Consider the following 14,634-nt stretch of genomic DNA (forward strand, 5'->3'; position numbering starts at 1 on the left):
AATTCCTGACGATAATAGTCTGGTTGTAACGGAATGTCAAAATCCAGAAGAGGAGATTTAATGGTGGTATTCTGCTTTTCATCTGTAAGCTACGATTCTGTAGCGTACGATCGATCTGTAAATGGCCCACTTACAGATTCGTAAATATTGCTATTCTGGAATTGTTCCTGTAACTATCTCAGTTACAGTGTTACTTTTGAACTACTTATCGATAAATATAACCTGCAATCGTAAGTTTTGATCATAGAACCCATATGTTTTAAGTCTATGATTTCAATTTGAATGTTATTGTTGAGTACCAGTTGTTTCGTCTCTTTGTTAATCAAAAATAGGTAAGAAAAAATGTCTAGTCCATGGTAAGTTTATTCGTGATTAATCATTATGTGATACTTATTGCTATTTCAACATTTCAGCGTTGATATTTCAATAGGCACTAAAAGAAAACGCACCAAAAATACTAGTCGTGAGCAGATGGAAATTTATCTACAAGCGATGGAGAACGATTATGTTCTCCGAAGCAATACAATTAATCCTACCTTGGGACCAACTTATTTGCAGGATAAATGGGATCAGCTGGCTCTAGAGCTGAATTCTGCAGGTGATGGTCCAATTTTGACTGTAGATGAATGGAAAAAGGTAATTTTTTCTTAAATGAAGTGGAGGGAATAACTATTTGGATTATATTTCAGAGATTCACTGATTGGAAATATTCACTGCAAGCAAAAAAAAGAAAAATAGAATCCCACCGGACAAAAACTGGTGGTGGTCCAATGATGAAAACCATATTGTCTGAAATAGAGGAGAGAGCTTTAGATGTTTGGGGTCGGGTAACAGTTGAAGGTGCTGATGTTACGAGGTACGAGGGTATAAATGTAAATAATGATCAAGTGCAGCCAATTTTAATTGAAGTATTAAATGAGGAAACAGTAACATTAGATGAGCAGGAAAAAGAGAAGGTGGAAGAGAGGAAAAAAAATACTGTGATTAAAAAAACCAAAGAGAAACCACTATCGTTATTAGCTGAAAAATTAGTAACCGTGACTGATGAAAACACGAAAAGCCAAAAAGATCTAGTCGAAGCTATACAGAACTTTTCTAAAGAATATTGTGATCTGCAGAGAAAAAAACTGGAATTCAAGATAAAATCATTTCAGTATTTACATCCCGATTTTAAAATGTAAAAATTAATTTAAACCTTTTTTTACCTTCATTTATAAATTTTGTGATATCTATTAGATGAATATTTAGAAGAGATTATTATTTTTGTTATTACTTATGACTGAGGTTAAGTGATAAATAAAGTACAAATGATTTTTTCAAATTGGTTTTATTTATATTTTACATATTCCTTATGTAATGGTTTCTGGCTTCGATCCCCCTCTGGTGTATGCTAACATCAACATTGCCACCACCAACAAGATCTGAAACTAAAGGACTATTAAAATTAATATCCTCCCCTCAGTTTTTGATGCATACCATCATTCTCATCTCTCATTTCAATATCCTCATCTATCATATTGGCTGCTTTACAAATGTTGTGTAAAACACAACATGAGTATATAATTTTTGCAGCCTGAGTTGGATGATACATTACAGTTCTTAATCTGGAAATGCATCTAAATCTTCCTTTTAAAATTCCGTTTGTTCTCTCAATAGTGTTCCGTAGGGAACTCAACTTTCTATTGAAAATTTCCTCCTGACTGTTTCTTGGAATAGCAATCGGAGTAAACAGCCATGGCTCAAGAGGGTAGCCACTATCACCTTAAAAAAAATTCAAAAATAGGTATCACCTATTGCTCTACAATATATAATATGATATTGGACCTACCAATTAAAAGCATATTTGTATGACCTGCTTCATGCTGTAGCTGTAAGTGGTTCCTTATTGAGCTCATTTGCCAAACAGCAGAATCATGGACAGAGCCAGGAAAACGGGCATTAACGGCTAATATTCTGCAATCAACATCTGAAATCTGAAAAATCTGTTATGAATACAGTAATTACAGGAATGATGTAGCATAATTAAAAAATGTTAGAAAAGTTACCAGCATAACATTGATGGAATGTTTTGCTTTCCGGTTAATATAAACGTATGGGGGGTGATTAATGTCATTTTCAGGAGGTGCAAGAATTTCCACATGAGTTCCATCTACTGCTCCTAAAACACCTCTGAACCCATATTTTAAGAAGAATCTAAAAAGAGACAGATAACATTATTATAATGCTAGTTTGCCAATATAAAATATTTGTGAATTACTATAGAGTGTGAAACTGTTTTCTTACCCCTGTTTGACCAGTCTAATTGACTCCTCGGTAGTAGGAAACTGAACCCAAGTGGGTAATAAATACTCAGCAATTGTAGAACAAATTTCATTTACCGCTCTACTTACTGAAGGTTGACTTGCTGATAACCAGGTATTGGAACCTACAGAATTCTGGAAAGACCCTGTGGCCAAAAAGTTGAGAGTAATCAACACCTAAAATGTATAAACCTCAGATCAATTCCATTCAAACAATTACTTGAAAAGGCTTAATTACTTTTTTGGGTAATGCAATAGCATTTGCATTTTTTGTGGGTAAAAATTGCTGTAAAGCATTTATTAAGTTTATGGTGCACTGCTTCTTCAGTCTAAACATTTTTATAAACTGAGCATCCGGCATTTCGAAAGGATTCATTTGATCACGCAACCTTCTCATAAAGTTCCTATTGAAAACAACAATGATTTTCAGATCATATATATTATTGTCGAATAATACTCACCTGTTATGGTTTTCTTCTAATAACAACCCAATAAACAAAGCGATATTATTATTATCATTCATTATGAATCTATTTCAAAAAGTTGTTCACCAGAAAATAAACAAACCATTCGACATAACCTCACAATATATCATTCCATAGGCTTCCGACCACTTCTTGAGTCCTCGTAAATATTTACGGTTTCTGTAAGCTACAGATCACCGAAAGAAAGTCCAGAATCGCATTCTTCCTGTAAGCTCGTAAAAAGTTACAGATTGGCTTACAGATGAAAGCAGAATACCACCATAAGTTTCAGTGGGAGACCATAGCACACTATAGGAATCTGGGGAGAGTGCAGAGAACGAGACCAGTTTGGAAACTAATACAAGTGATGAATAATACATTCCTCATGGTGCAGTCATTTCAAATGAACCCATCAGAAGGTCTAATCGTGAAAGAGTATCGAAGAATTATGATGATTATGTTACCTACATCTGCTCTAATATTGGCTCTGATGTCGAAGATACACCATTGAAGGCATCGGACGCTTTGTCAAGACCGGATGGTGAACAGTGGAAGGGGGCGATGATGGAGGAGTTGAGATCATTTGAAGAAAAATATACTTGGAGAGCTCACAGGCAGAATGAATTGTGTGAAAATATTTAATGACAATCAGTCAGCTTAAAAATTGTGTGCAAACCCTGTATCCTGTATTTCACGAAAGGGCAAAGCATATAGACGTCAGATTTCACTTTGTAAGAGAAATTGTATATAAGAATATTATAGAAATTGATTATTTGCAAACATCTGATATGACAGCAGATATTCTCACAAAAGGATTATGTAGTATCAAGCATATTAAATTTCTTAAGGACTTAGGTTTAAGAGGTTAAAAACGCTTAGTTTAGTTTATTCGTTAATTTTTGATAAGTGGGGGTGTTGAAATATTATCAAAAATTAATTTGATTTATAATCTAACGCCATGTGTGAGATAATATGTGAAACCATCACTTGTCATTATTTTGTTCGTTGTCCTTGCTTCCACTTGAATAAAAGTTTAGTCTTTGGCGAGATAGCAATTCGGACAGTTGTCTGATTCCACCCGATCATCGATTTTTAATACATATTCCGTTTTAGACAGAGGAACGAAAAAATGGGTGTTGTCAAATATAAATCGACATTTCAAAACACATTTCATTCCTCCAAAGAACAAAAAAAGAGCCTGAACCTGAACGAACAATCCTAGATTTTCTACAAAAAACAAACGTGAATGAAAACAGTTCTGCAACTTCACTCTACAAAGATGAATATCAACCAAATATAGCTCTGGCCGAGGATTTGACTGAAAAAATTAAAATACACCAGAACATTGTAATTCATCCTTACAGAGTACCATCTAGTTCTCAGAGCTTCGTAGTGTCGCCGGCGACACTCCTCACTCCTTCCTACATTCTCACATGACGTGTTGCGTTCTTCGCTGTCATATGTTGTATATTTTTTTACTGGTTCTAATTTTATACTGTTTCTATTGAACCAATTATATTTTCATATTGTTTCTGTATGTATAGTATCGAACACTGCATCTTTTCGAGAAAATTTAATACAACAACATTACGTCATATTATGTATATACATTTAAAAAAAATATTCGATCCATGTGTAAATTACTTGTACAAACGCTGCTGAACGAATGGTCAGCCACTTTCCACATGGATCGGATCCAATATATTTCACAATCCTCATAGCATCATTTTATCATTTATAGAATCAGTGGCCTCAAGCGGCTTCAGTTGCAATTTAGACTGTGTACACCCATTGTTTCGTCCCGACACTGAGGAGATCACTTTCAGCCAACCCTTTATTGTTTTTTGATTCCTCTGCAAGTTTCGAAATTCAACTGGACACATGAGGCTGAACAGATGTCACCGTATTATTATTGAGTTAAACTCTCTTTGCAAACGATCTCGTTGAAAATTTGCTCTTTAAAAATCCCGTAATATCTCGCTTATAAAACCCCAACCCTCAATACAAACTGTCCAGACATTACTTCTAGTTTTAAGTATAGTATTGAGTGCTCGCCGAAGTCTAAGACAAACATTTTCGGACGATAAGTGATATAGTGGCCAGGACCTACATCAGAAACCATTCCCGACGTGCAAGTGACCGTGAGGGTCGGTAAGTTCAGCCTCTCAACAAAAATACCGTCCACTAACATCGAACACCCATGTTAATGTGGATATGCGTCTTCTATCGTTGGCTTTGCCGATGAGATTTTGCCAATGGGCAAAGCCACTCTGCACACAGCGGCATAATGTGGATGCAGCTTAATATGTTGTTTTGCATCAACAGTTTTATTTTGGTGATATATTCGTATATAGAAATATACCTCTAAAATACTGTACACTACTTGAAGAAGGTGGTTATTTGAAGGATCCTGATCAAAAATATGTTCGTTTAAGTTATGGAAAATGCAATCGAAATTAATTCGCATTGTTTTTAAAATTAATCGCTGCCTTAAATTACCTGACTTAAGATCTGGAAAACTCCTAAATACTGTTTCAGCTCTTCTGCGAATTGAAATTACATCTGCAGAAGGCTTCATCAAACCACCTTCATTTTTTCTATTCAATAAAAGAGATAGAGAATTTTTATTAGCTAGAGATGAAGAGCATATATTACAGCTGAAAGTTTTTGTCAATTTTTTGCAAACAAATCCAGCCACAACATCACTTGAATATTGATCAAAATTAAAATATTCCAATTCTTTACCTACAGATTCATCATCTTCCTGATTTAATGCATCTAATTCATTTTTTTCTCCCACATTACTGCTTGAAACTCTCAAGATGCTGGTTGAGTCCTGTGCCAGGCAGTTTGCTGCTTCCGAATTTTTAAGCTCTACATGAATTGGAAGTTTTTTATATGCGGCCTCGAATTGAATTGCAGCTGGATCATTATTGAATCCACTTCGAGATCGAATATTAGAAAAAAAAATATCCAAATGATCTTGACTCAGTTTGTAAGTGAGCAAATATTGGAGATTTTGATTTTCTGTTATTTGATCTCTCACAATTCCTTGAATACTGGATATATTTATTGGTAAACCTAATAATCCTATCCTACGTGATGTTATAATTTATTCACCCTTTAATTTAATCATATAATCTTTGGCATAGTCGAAATTATCAAAAAAGAACTGTTTATTACTCATAGATAAGGATTTTTTGAAACTACCTTTTCCTAAAGGGTTTCTTGTATTCATAGAATCAAAAATATTGTTGATGATGCGACAAAAAAACTGCAGTAGTATAGGCACCTTGAAACTGTTTCAATTTCAAGTCATCGGAACAGTATAAAAGTGCATCTGCAACACTGTCACTTAATGTTTGCACTGCCAACTTGAGCTTCATTTTTTCTTGAGAATAGTTTATGTATCTAGATTTAATTTTGGTCGCAGCATGTAATGCATAATGTTCCTGTAATGTTTTTCATTTTTCATGAACTTCCAGTTGATTCGATTACCATATAATATAACCAACAATATACCCCAATCACCGAACAGATTACGAATCAACTTCACCATATGTCAAGCATCTAAAATGATATAAACAGGTTCCTTGGTAATAGTATGAGCAAAGTAACTGTGGATATTATTAATATCACTCAGTTTTTCCCCAAAATAGTAGCCATTGATAAGTTTGTAGCTGCTCCATCAAATGTAATTGAAGAAATTGTAACACGAACTTGATCAAGCATTGTCAAACAACCCCTCACCATATTGGCTTTTTCTTCAGCACCTTATCCGTTAATTAGGAATTACCTATAGGTAATTTCCATCTGCTATTCAGAGCAACTATCAAAAATAACAAAGCTTCCTTTGCCTCTGGTAAAGATTCACTCTCCATGGGATAACCGTAATTTATGTATCCCACTTGTTTTCTGCCATTGAATATGTTTACGAATAGACAATGCATCCATTACTAAATTACATTTCCCTCTTTCTTCATTTCTCTGGACTTGAGTTCAATTGCTCTTAGGGACTCTGTTGTGTAGCCTGGTGATCCATCAACAGTTTTATACCATTTTGATAAAGTCTTAGGATGTGGTGGACAATTTGAAACCTACTTCTCACATAATTATATGCAGAAGTCGAATAAAAGTTGAGAGTAAGAGCAAATGTTCTCAACTGCTCGGAATATTCCTTGTTTGTTGAAACTTTGAGTTGTCTCAACACTAACTCCTGTTCAGCCTTCGGAATACATTCCTGTAACGTAAAATATTTTAAGTGAATTACAAATTAATTCAAATATATTTGACCCACAAATCTGAAATTTTTTTTTTTATGGCATACCAAGATTCAAAGATTACTCACTCATATACCCAGATATGTAGAAATGAAAAAAATATGTGAGCTATACCTTCGAATTGGTTTCTGGAAAGAAGGGGCACCATCCTTACTGAGCCAAAAGAAAATAAAATTCTAAAACACATGCACTTATTCAACATGCATTAATTTGCATTAGTGAATGATTCTTTTTTGGCCTCCAGTTCATACTTGTCTTTTACCTGCATTATGTCATAACAATTTTGAGAGACATTTTTAGAAGTTTTCAAATGCCCTATCAGTTCCTTCGACTTTGTCACCCTGCTCTGCAATTTTTGTTTTTTTGTTCTTAATTTATTATTTTCTCTTCTAATTTTATCAATAGTCCTATTGGCAATATGTTTTGAGTGCAGAATATTTCACATCCCCAAAATAATGCCCCCTCCTGCAAAATAATGCCTCCTCCTGCAAAATAATTACTTGGAGCAACTGAATAATAAATAATAAAGATAAGATAGACGAAAATACCTTATTTTCTTTTGAATCTGAGGTTTTTCAGAGCATTCCTTGGTATTGATATTCTCAGACGGCACTATTCAAACCACCTAGTTGATGGAAGATCCAGCTTGAGCTTTTTCTCTTCAGAAGTAAATTCTGCTTGAATCTCCTTCTTGGCTAATCTTCTTCTAATTTTCCTTGGTTTGGGTGTTTGCTCATACTCCATTTTGAAAAAGACATCGGCTACTCCTACTGACCACTATGAAACTTTTGGAATGCATGTGGCAAGTGAACTAAAGAAATATGACTGCAATACTCTATCGCACGTGAAGAGGGCAATAATAGAATAGTGTTGTTCAGGGCAGATATTGGAGAATTTGCCCCCACTCACAACTTCCGTAACACTGCTGGATACTATAATTCAAATTTCAGTACAACCAATCCTCCTTCGTCTCGAGCTAGTTACCATCCAACTCCTACTCCTCCACTTTTCGATGCTTTACTTATTCAATCCTTAATTGATTCAAGGGCTCCACAACAAGAAGACAATTTACTACACTACCTGACTAACATAAATCCTGAACAAATGTAATAACATGACATATAATATGCAAGCTACATGCTGTTTAACTACAATATATTGATCTTTTGAAGTAAATTGTTTTCTTACCTTTTGAAGTTCCTCAAGACTTCAATCAGTGCATCACATACTTCTGGAACAATCACAGATATTAGTTGTTTGGATATACGAAAGAAGCATTGCAAACTTGTAAATGAATCTCCAGAAGCTAAAAATCTCTAGTAAGAGCTAATCTTTCCTTGACGGTAATAGCACTTCGCATGTATGTGTCACGTTGTTTCACGGCAGGCCATATCAATGTAATTAAATGTTCAATGCTTGGACATTCGCAAAAAATTTGGCACGTCTTTCTCGAACCTCACGCCTTCTAGGAGTCTGTTCCCATATTCTAATCGATTTTGATACATTTTTTGACTTACCAACGGTGCTTACGTCGTATTTTCTGTTGTTATTTTCTAATAATTGTAGCCATCACAATAAAAGCAGAGGCAGCAACCTGCACATTCCTCATCAAAGACATTGTATTGACTGCCTTCACTACGAATGCGGGTTGCTAGATGGCCGGGATTCGTCTGGATTCCCCCGACTCCCGACAAATCTCAAAATCTCCAGACAAACAGCTTCTCAGAAGTTGACTCTAAGAAAAATCACCATGCGCCTAACTTTCAATCTTTTATCGAAAGAACGAAAGAACTGGGGGGCAGGGGGGCGGATCATGGATCATCTTGAGACTTTTGGCACGTCGTGACAGCATAGCGCACTAACAGCAACAGCACAGAGCACAATGCATAAAGGAAGGTATTCAAGAAGCTAATCTATACTTTGTACATAACGTAATGATAGAGTTCCAAACGGCCATTTTAGCTCTGGAGAGTGACACGTGCACTATCAAACAAGTACCTGAATAATGTTATGGTGAAACTAATGAACAATTTCAAGAATAGGTTGCAAGATAAATTATTCGGTAGTAGAAATAAAACCATATTAAAGAATGTTTCTGGTGTTGCAAAGTTATTTTTTGCAGTGAAGCTGAGCAGTTTTTAAACCGAGCCATCACATATTTACAAAAGCGTAAAAACAGAAAAACACAGAACAACAACAAAAAATTTCTGTGTTGTCTCTGAAAGATGAAAATTTATTCACATGGGAATCCAACGCAAATACCAAAATACTAAATATTTCTAAAGATATAGACCAAGATGCTTTGTACACAGATTATGGCTGTTTGCGAGAAATATTTAAACACCTTCCGAGAGATAATGATTTGTCCAATCACAAAATTTGGGCATATTTCTTCAATAAATGCAACCAGAAGGAGTTGAAAAATTTGAAAAGAATTATATCTTTTGTTTGATCAACTCATGGAAGCAATGCTTATTTTGAAAGGGTGTTCAGTTTACTTAAAAATATATACTGCAAAGAGAGGAGAATTCAATGGCCATGGACTTAATTAAAGCCGAATAACTCATAAAATTGAACTTTGAACAACAGTGTTCGAATTTCAAATCATTTAGTTTCATATAGTAAAATAAGATGTGATAGCGGCAGAGAGTTCACTAGTGCAGCGTGTCAATCAGTTTTGAGCAAATTTGGATTGGATATACAATTATCTTAACCATACCAGCATCAACATGAAGGAAAAGCTGAGAGATTCAATAGAACTGAACAAGAGAGGGCTCGGGCCTCTCTCTTTGATGCAGTTTTTCCAATCACATTTTGGGGCTTTGTATTTTAAACGGCATTTTCGCTCACAAGCGGAAAATCTAAAATATACCCAAAGGCAAAAAGTTACATCCACGTTCAAGTATGGGAGACTGTGGAGGGTTGATACAGGGGGGGCTCGAGATGGGCTTATAGCCTCGTTCTGTAACCGTTTTCAAAATTTATATAATAGTGAATACTATTCTGCAACAGAGAGCAGTGCGTGACGATAATCTGAAAGGCTGAAGGTAGCTTGTTTTGCTACCCCAATGAACAATTTTCATTTCAGTTTCATTAACCCTAGTGTTACACATATGTACCGCAAATTTCACTGGCAACTCTATTTTATTTCTCAGTAACTGTAGCTATTAGCTCCATATTATTAGCATTACATATATGTAACACAAATTTTCTCAAAAATCATAAATTTTTCAAACAAAAATTGAGTTGTTTTTGTCTCCTTAAACTCCAATGAAGACATTCAATTAGAATAATCATAGAAACTCAGGTTATTAAGGGTTAAAGTTCCATAACGATCTAAAGAACGAATTAATAAAACTAAATGCTTCATTCATTGGTGCTCTCAACACTAATAAACCATTAATGTAACCGGAAAAGAACTTGAATGGAGAGACAATAAGAGTTGTCAACACCATGATTTTGGTAATGTTTTACAACACCAGGTCTTATTTTGGAGTTAGTTAACTCACTATACACCTTTTATGAAAGTTGAATTGTAAGCCTCGAAAACTGAAGCGCTTCAATAACAATCAAAATATATCCAAGAAATGGAAAGTTCACGACCTTGAATTTGTCTTTTGTTTTTATTCTAGAAGAAAAAAATTGATTTACTAAACAGATATCATCAAATTCTTAATAAAAAGACTCTTGGATCAAATATATTTTTTATAAAAACATGATTTTATGATTCATTCCGGAATTCGATTCGTGGTTATGTCCACTTAAAATGGCGAAATTAGAAAAAACACTTTAATTGTTTTAACACCACATTGAAGTGAAAAGCACTTCAAACTATATACCAAAGCTTTCATTAATGTATCAAAGATTACTTGAGGTGATAATATATCACAACCTGTACTTCATTGCTGATCCGTGGTTATATAGCTCAGAGTACGGTACCCGCACGAGGAGCTAAATGCTCATACCCGTACCGACGTTGCCACGTCTGTCGTCTACTTTTTAAGCCACAGAAAATTTGTCAACTGTCAACTATCCATCTCTGACAGCCTGTCAACTCATTTCACATGTTTAATTTATTTTTATTTTGTTATCAGAGACCGTTTATTATTTACATTTTTCATTAATATTCTTTGTAAAATTGTGGTAATAGTTATATCAGATAATCTGTATTGAATAGATGACCAATGAAACACAAATAACAGGGTTGCAATCACTTGCAACATGATTAACAACATTAACAACAAGAAGTTTTGAGCGGAACGTTAAATTAAACCGATATATTTACTACATATAACAACATAAGGGACTTGTAACGTTCCTCAACAACTGAAGAACATAACAGAAACTTGGAAGAATGAACCTGGTCGAGAGGCCCTCCCGGTCAAAACAAAGATTTGGAATATTAGTGGCCACTCCAACCTTCTAGCCTCACAAAATTGTGAAGGCAAGCAAAACCGTCATTACAAGTAAAACTTCGCACTTGACGAATATTTTCGTTGTTCCAAGGTATAAAAGAGTGGTATTTAACTTCATCTGGAAGAATATTTATTTGGCAATCTGTAATAGATATATGAAATGTAAGTTTATATTAAACTTTTGATATGATAACTATCATCATCATATATCAAGATTTCTGAATTAACTATAAATTTTCTTTCAGTGAATACAGAGAGTACCTAATTTATTGAAATTTTGAAAACAAATCACTCTCTATTACTCTATAAAATATTTGGAACAAAATATTCGAGGAAAGTATTTCACAAAAGGGTTAGCACAGATGAATTGATGCATATTTAGAGAAGGGAATAATGACCAACCTATAATGAAATTGTTGTAGTTCAATCAAATGATGGTGTTATGGTTGTTTTTCATTTCCACTAAATGTATATTGGTGACACTGACTGTCAATGAAAGAACTGTGTTTTCCGTTTCCGGCATGGACAGTTAGACATGTGCATATTAGCAAGTATCGTTGTTGTGGAATAAAGCTTCTGGAGTTTAAGTAAAAAGCTTTCATTAATCCTTTTATTATATTGCTAATTAAGAAACACTAAATCAAAAGATCAAAAGGTTATCGGCCCAGTCACGGCTTATTAGTGTTTCAAAAATATAGTAATCTGTGAAGGATCTGCGTTCTTTCTACTCCGATACCACGAGGTCAATATGGAGGCCCTTTCTCCCATTAAGTCTGAACATGTCCTGCGTATTAATTCTGATAATAATGAATGCAAGAGCTCTGCAAGCACTGTCAAGTTTTTGGGCGTGTTTTTGGAACACAACCTGAAGTGGGATGCTCATATTGATCACGTGAGCAAAAAAATCAATTGTGCTAACTATGCTATCTCTCGAGTAAAACATACTTTGCCTCTTGATGTAGTTCTGAGTGTTTACTACAGTATGGTCTATACCCATCTCTCTTACAACGTGATACTCTGGGGTAATGCGGTGCAAAGCAGGAGAATTCTGATTGCACAGAAGCGTGTATTACGCAACATATTTGGGTTACATCGTTTGGACTCCTGTAAACCCATCTTTATAAAACACAAAATTTTAACTTTTCCGTGTATTTATATTTTGAATGTTCTTTTGTTTATCAAGAATAATTTTGCAAGTATGAATAAAAACTCATCCTATCATAATTATGCAACCAGGTCTTCCAACCTGTTGAGTATTCCAAAGCATAGAACGAATAAATTTGAAATGTATGTAAAATACCAGGGCATCCAATTTTTTAATCATCTTCCTAGAGTTGTGCAGGACTTAAACTTTAAATCATTTAAGAAGTATCTAAAGGAGCTATTGGTTTTGAAGGCTTATTATTCCATAGATGAATTTATGACTGACACCAATTTGAGCTACTCTCATTGAATCTATGTAATGTCATTTGTATTTAACCTGTCTTTTTTATATGTACTAATGTATGTATTCGTTTATTTATTTATTTTTCTTTCATAGAACTTTTATGTTCTTTCGTATATTCATTATTGTTCTATTTATGTATATGCATATATGACTTGTCCTATACACATCAATGTTTGTGTCTTTTGGATCAATAAATGCTATTTCTATTCTATGCTATTTCTATTTAAGTTGAATAACACAAATTGGAATATATGGAAGTTCCAAGCAAGGGTATCTCTATTATCAAAGGGATTGTATGATATCACCTGTGGAAATGAAAATTTTCCCATTGAAGCAACAGAAATCCCCAAATGGAGGTTAAAGGATGCTAAAGCCCAAGAAGCCCTGGTCATGAGGATGGAGGAGGAAGTTATTTCTCACGTCATGCAGTGTGAAACCGCCAAGGAAATGTGGCTTAAACTGGAGAACATCTTCGAAAGAAGATCAGAGGTCAGCACTCATTTATTAAACGAACAATTCTATAATCTCAAGTTCGAGGGTGAAAATATTAGCTGTTTTTTAACCAAAGTCACCAACCTAGTGGCCAAACTAAAGCAGCAGGGTGAAGAAATTCCTGAGAAGATGGTGATGACAAAAATTATTATGGCCTTACCTGAAAAATATAAACATTTCCAATCTGCATGGGATAGTGTTTCTGCTGAAAATCAAACACTGAATAATTTGACAGCAAGACTCCTTATAGAAGAAGAAAGATTTGGTAAAGAAGAGTCTTCTACAGCCTTAATGTCAGTTCGAAAAGGAAATACTGCCCAACAAAGTTCACCAATAAAGAAATGTTTCATATGCGGCAAAGCTGGTCATCTCAAATTTCAATGCAAGAATGTTGAATGTAACTACTGCAAGAAGAAAGGTCATCTGCTGAAGAATTGTTTCCTGAAGAAGAAGAAAGAAGAGAGGGATAAGAATAATGGACATCAATCGACAAATCAAAACAATGGGAACTATGCCCTAATCACTGGTTCCTCCCAAGAAAATCTGGAATGGTATCTCGATAGTGGAGCTTCACAACATATGTGTAAGCAGAGGGAACTGTTCTGCAATTTTATGAAACTAAAAGAGGCAAAATGGGTCAAGATTGGTGATGGTACAAATCTCAATGCACAAGGAATAGGTAACATTTGTGTCTCAGCTTATAATGGTAAATGTTTTCATAATGTTACTCTTTATGATGTTCTATATGTGCCAGACTTGAAAATTAATCTCTTTTCTCAAGGTAAAGCATTAGACAAAGGTTTGACTCTGGTTTCGGATGCTAAAAGTGCAAAATTTGTTAATAATGAAAATATTATTGTAGCTGTAGCAAATCGTTCAGATAAATTGTATAAAATGGTATTTAATTTTGATGAGGGGTCCAATGGTTGTGAACACGCAGAGCATTATAGTTATAATGAAAATTTAGAAGTTGATAAATGTTTTTTAGTGCACCAAACTCAAGATATTATGTGGTGGCACAGAGCTTTAGCTCATCAAAATTTTAAGTATATTACAAATACATTACAAAATCAAAATATGATTTTCAAGAACGCTGATCAATTCTGTAGTCATTGCATTCAAGGTAAGCACTGTAGAGAACCATTCAAAATTAACAAAAGTAGGTCAAAACATTTAGGTGATTTATTACATGTAGACTTATGTGGTCCGATGGAGCAACCATCATGGAATAATGCT

At 34.5% G+C, this 14,634-nt stretch overlaps 2 protein-coding genes across 2 annotated transcripts; one reads left to right on the top strand and one right to left on the bottom strand.

Annotated features, from left to right (window-relative positions):
* The first annotated feature begins 278 nt into the window (after window positions 1–278).
* LOC123321074 (myb/SANT-like DNA-binding domain-containing protein 4) lies at window positions 279–1,181 on the top strand. The gene is made up of 3 exons (XM_044908578.1): window positions 279–356; window positions 414–636; window positions 690–1,181. Exons 1-3 carry the CDS (start codon window positions 343–345, stop codon window positions 1,179–1,181), a joined length of 729 nt encoding a protein of 242 aa, XP_044764513.1. The 5' UTR covers window positions 279–342.
* Window positions 1,182–1,599: 418 nt separating this feature from the next.
* On the bottom strand, window positions 1,600–2,898 carry LOC123321075 (putative nuclease HARBI1). The gene is made up of 7 exons (XM_044908579.1): window positions 2,762–2,898; window positions 2,539–2,704; window positions 2,284–2,477; window positions 2,046–2,193; window positions 1,829–1,973; window positions 1,702–1,761; window positions 1,600–1,604 (listed from the first exon to the last, which is right to left on the bottom strand). Exons 1-7 carry the CDS (start codon window positions 2,821–2,823, stop codon window positions 1,600–1,602), a joined length of 780 nt encoding a protein of 259 aa, XP_044764514.1. The 5' UTR covers window positions 2,824–2,898.
* Between the last annotated feature and the right edge of the window lie 11,736 nt (window positions 2,899–14,634).

The sequence above is a fragment of the Coccinella septempunctata genome, chromosome 9 (assembly GCF_907165205.1).
Source record: "Coccinella septempunctata chromosome 9, icCocSept1.1, whole genome shotgun sequence".
NCBI classification, from domain to species: domain Eukaryota; kingdom Metazoa; phylum Arthropoda; class Insecta; order Coleoptera; family Coccinellidae; genus Coccinella; species Coccinella septempunctata.

What these genes read in the sequence shown, in the direction of transcription:
- LOC123321074 (XM_044908578.1), top strand. An exon ending in CTGTAGATGAATGGAAAAAG is followed by an intron (nt 637 to 689) that starts GTAATTTTTTCT and finishes ATTATATTTCAG; the next exon opens with AGATTCACTGATTGGAAATA.
- LOC123321075 (XM_044908579.1), bottom strand. Translation starts at nt 2,823, where the DNA reads ATGAATGATAATAATAATATCGCTTTGTTTATTGGGTTGTTATTAGAA. An exon ending in ATTAGACTGGTCAAACAGGG is followed by an intron (nt 2,194 to 2,283) that starts GTAAGAAAACAG and finishes GTCTCTTTTTAG; the next exon opens with ATTCTTCTTAAAATATGGGT. An exon ending in ATTCCATCAATGTTATGCTG is followed by an intron (nt 1,974 to 2,045) that starts GTAACTTTTCTA and finishes CAGATTTTTCAG; the next exon opens with ATTTCAGATGTTGATTGCAG.